Here is a 466-nt window from a genome sequence, read left to right on the forward strand (position 1 = left end):
GCGAGAGGCCCTTGCACAGCGTCTGCACGAAGGAGACCAGGTCTGGGCTCTTGCCGGAGCGCAGGATCTCAGACAGCGCCCAGATGTAGTTCTTGGCCAGGCGCAGCGTCTCGATCTTGGAGAGTTTCTGCGTCTTGGAGTAGCAGGGCACGACCTTGCGCAGGTTGTCCAGGGCCGCATTCAGGCCGTGCATGCGGTTGCGCTCCCGCGCATTGGCCTTCATGCGACGCAGCTTGAAGCGCTCCAGGCGCGCCTTGGTCATCTTCTTCTTCTTGGGGCCGCGCCGCTTGGGCTTCTGCTCATCGTCCTCCTCCTCCTCCTCCTCCTCCTCCTCCTCATCCAGCTCATCCTCCTCGTCTTCCTCTTCGCCGTTCCGCAGCACGTCCTCTTCGGCCTCGCCGTGCAGAGCCTCCAGGTCCTCCTCCTTCTTGTCGGCCTCGGGCCCGTCGGCGGGCGGGCTCAGGCA

At 64.8% G+C, this 466-nt stretch overlaps 1 protein-coding gene across 1 annotated transcript; it reads right to left on the reverse strand.

Moving 5' to 3' along the window:
• Nucleotides 1-4: 4 nt before the first annotated feature.
• LOC104916526 (neurogenic differentiation factor 1) lies at nucleotides 5-460 on the reverse strand (the record flags this gene model as incomplete). The annotated part of the gene is made up of 1 exon (XM_010727564.1): nucleotides 5-460. A coding segment is annotated over one exon (456 nt), but the record flags the coding sequence as incomplete, so codon positions are not given.
• Between the last annotated feature and the right edge of the window lie 6 nt (nucleotides 461-466).

This window comes from Meleagris gallopavo, unplaced genomic scaffold (genome assembly GCF_000146605.3).
Source record: "Meleagris gallopavo isolate NT-WF06-2002-E0010 breed Aviagen turkey brand Nicholas breeding stock unplaced genomic scaffold, Turkey_5.1 ChrUn_random_7180001912763, whole genome shotgun sequence".
NCBI lineage: Eukaryota > Metazoa > Chordata > Aves > Galliformes > Phasianidae > Meleagris > Meleagris gallopavo.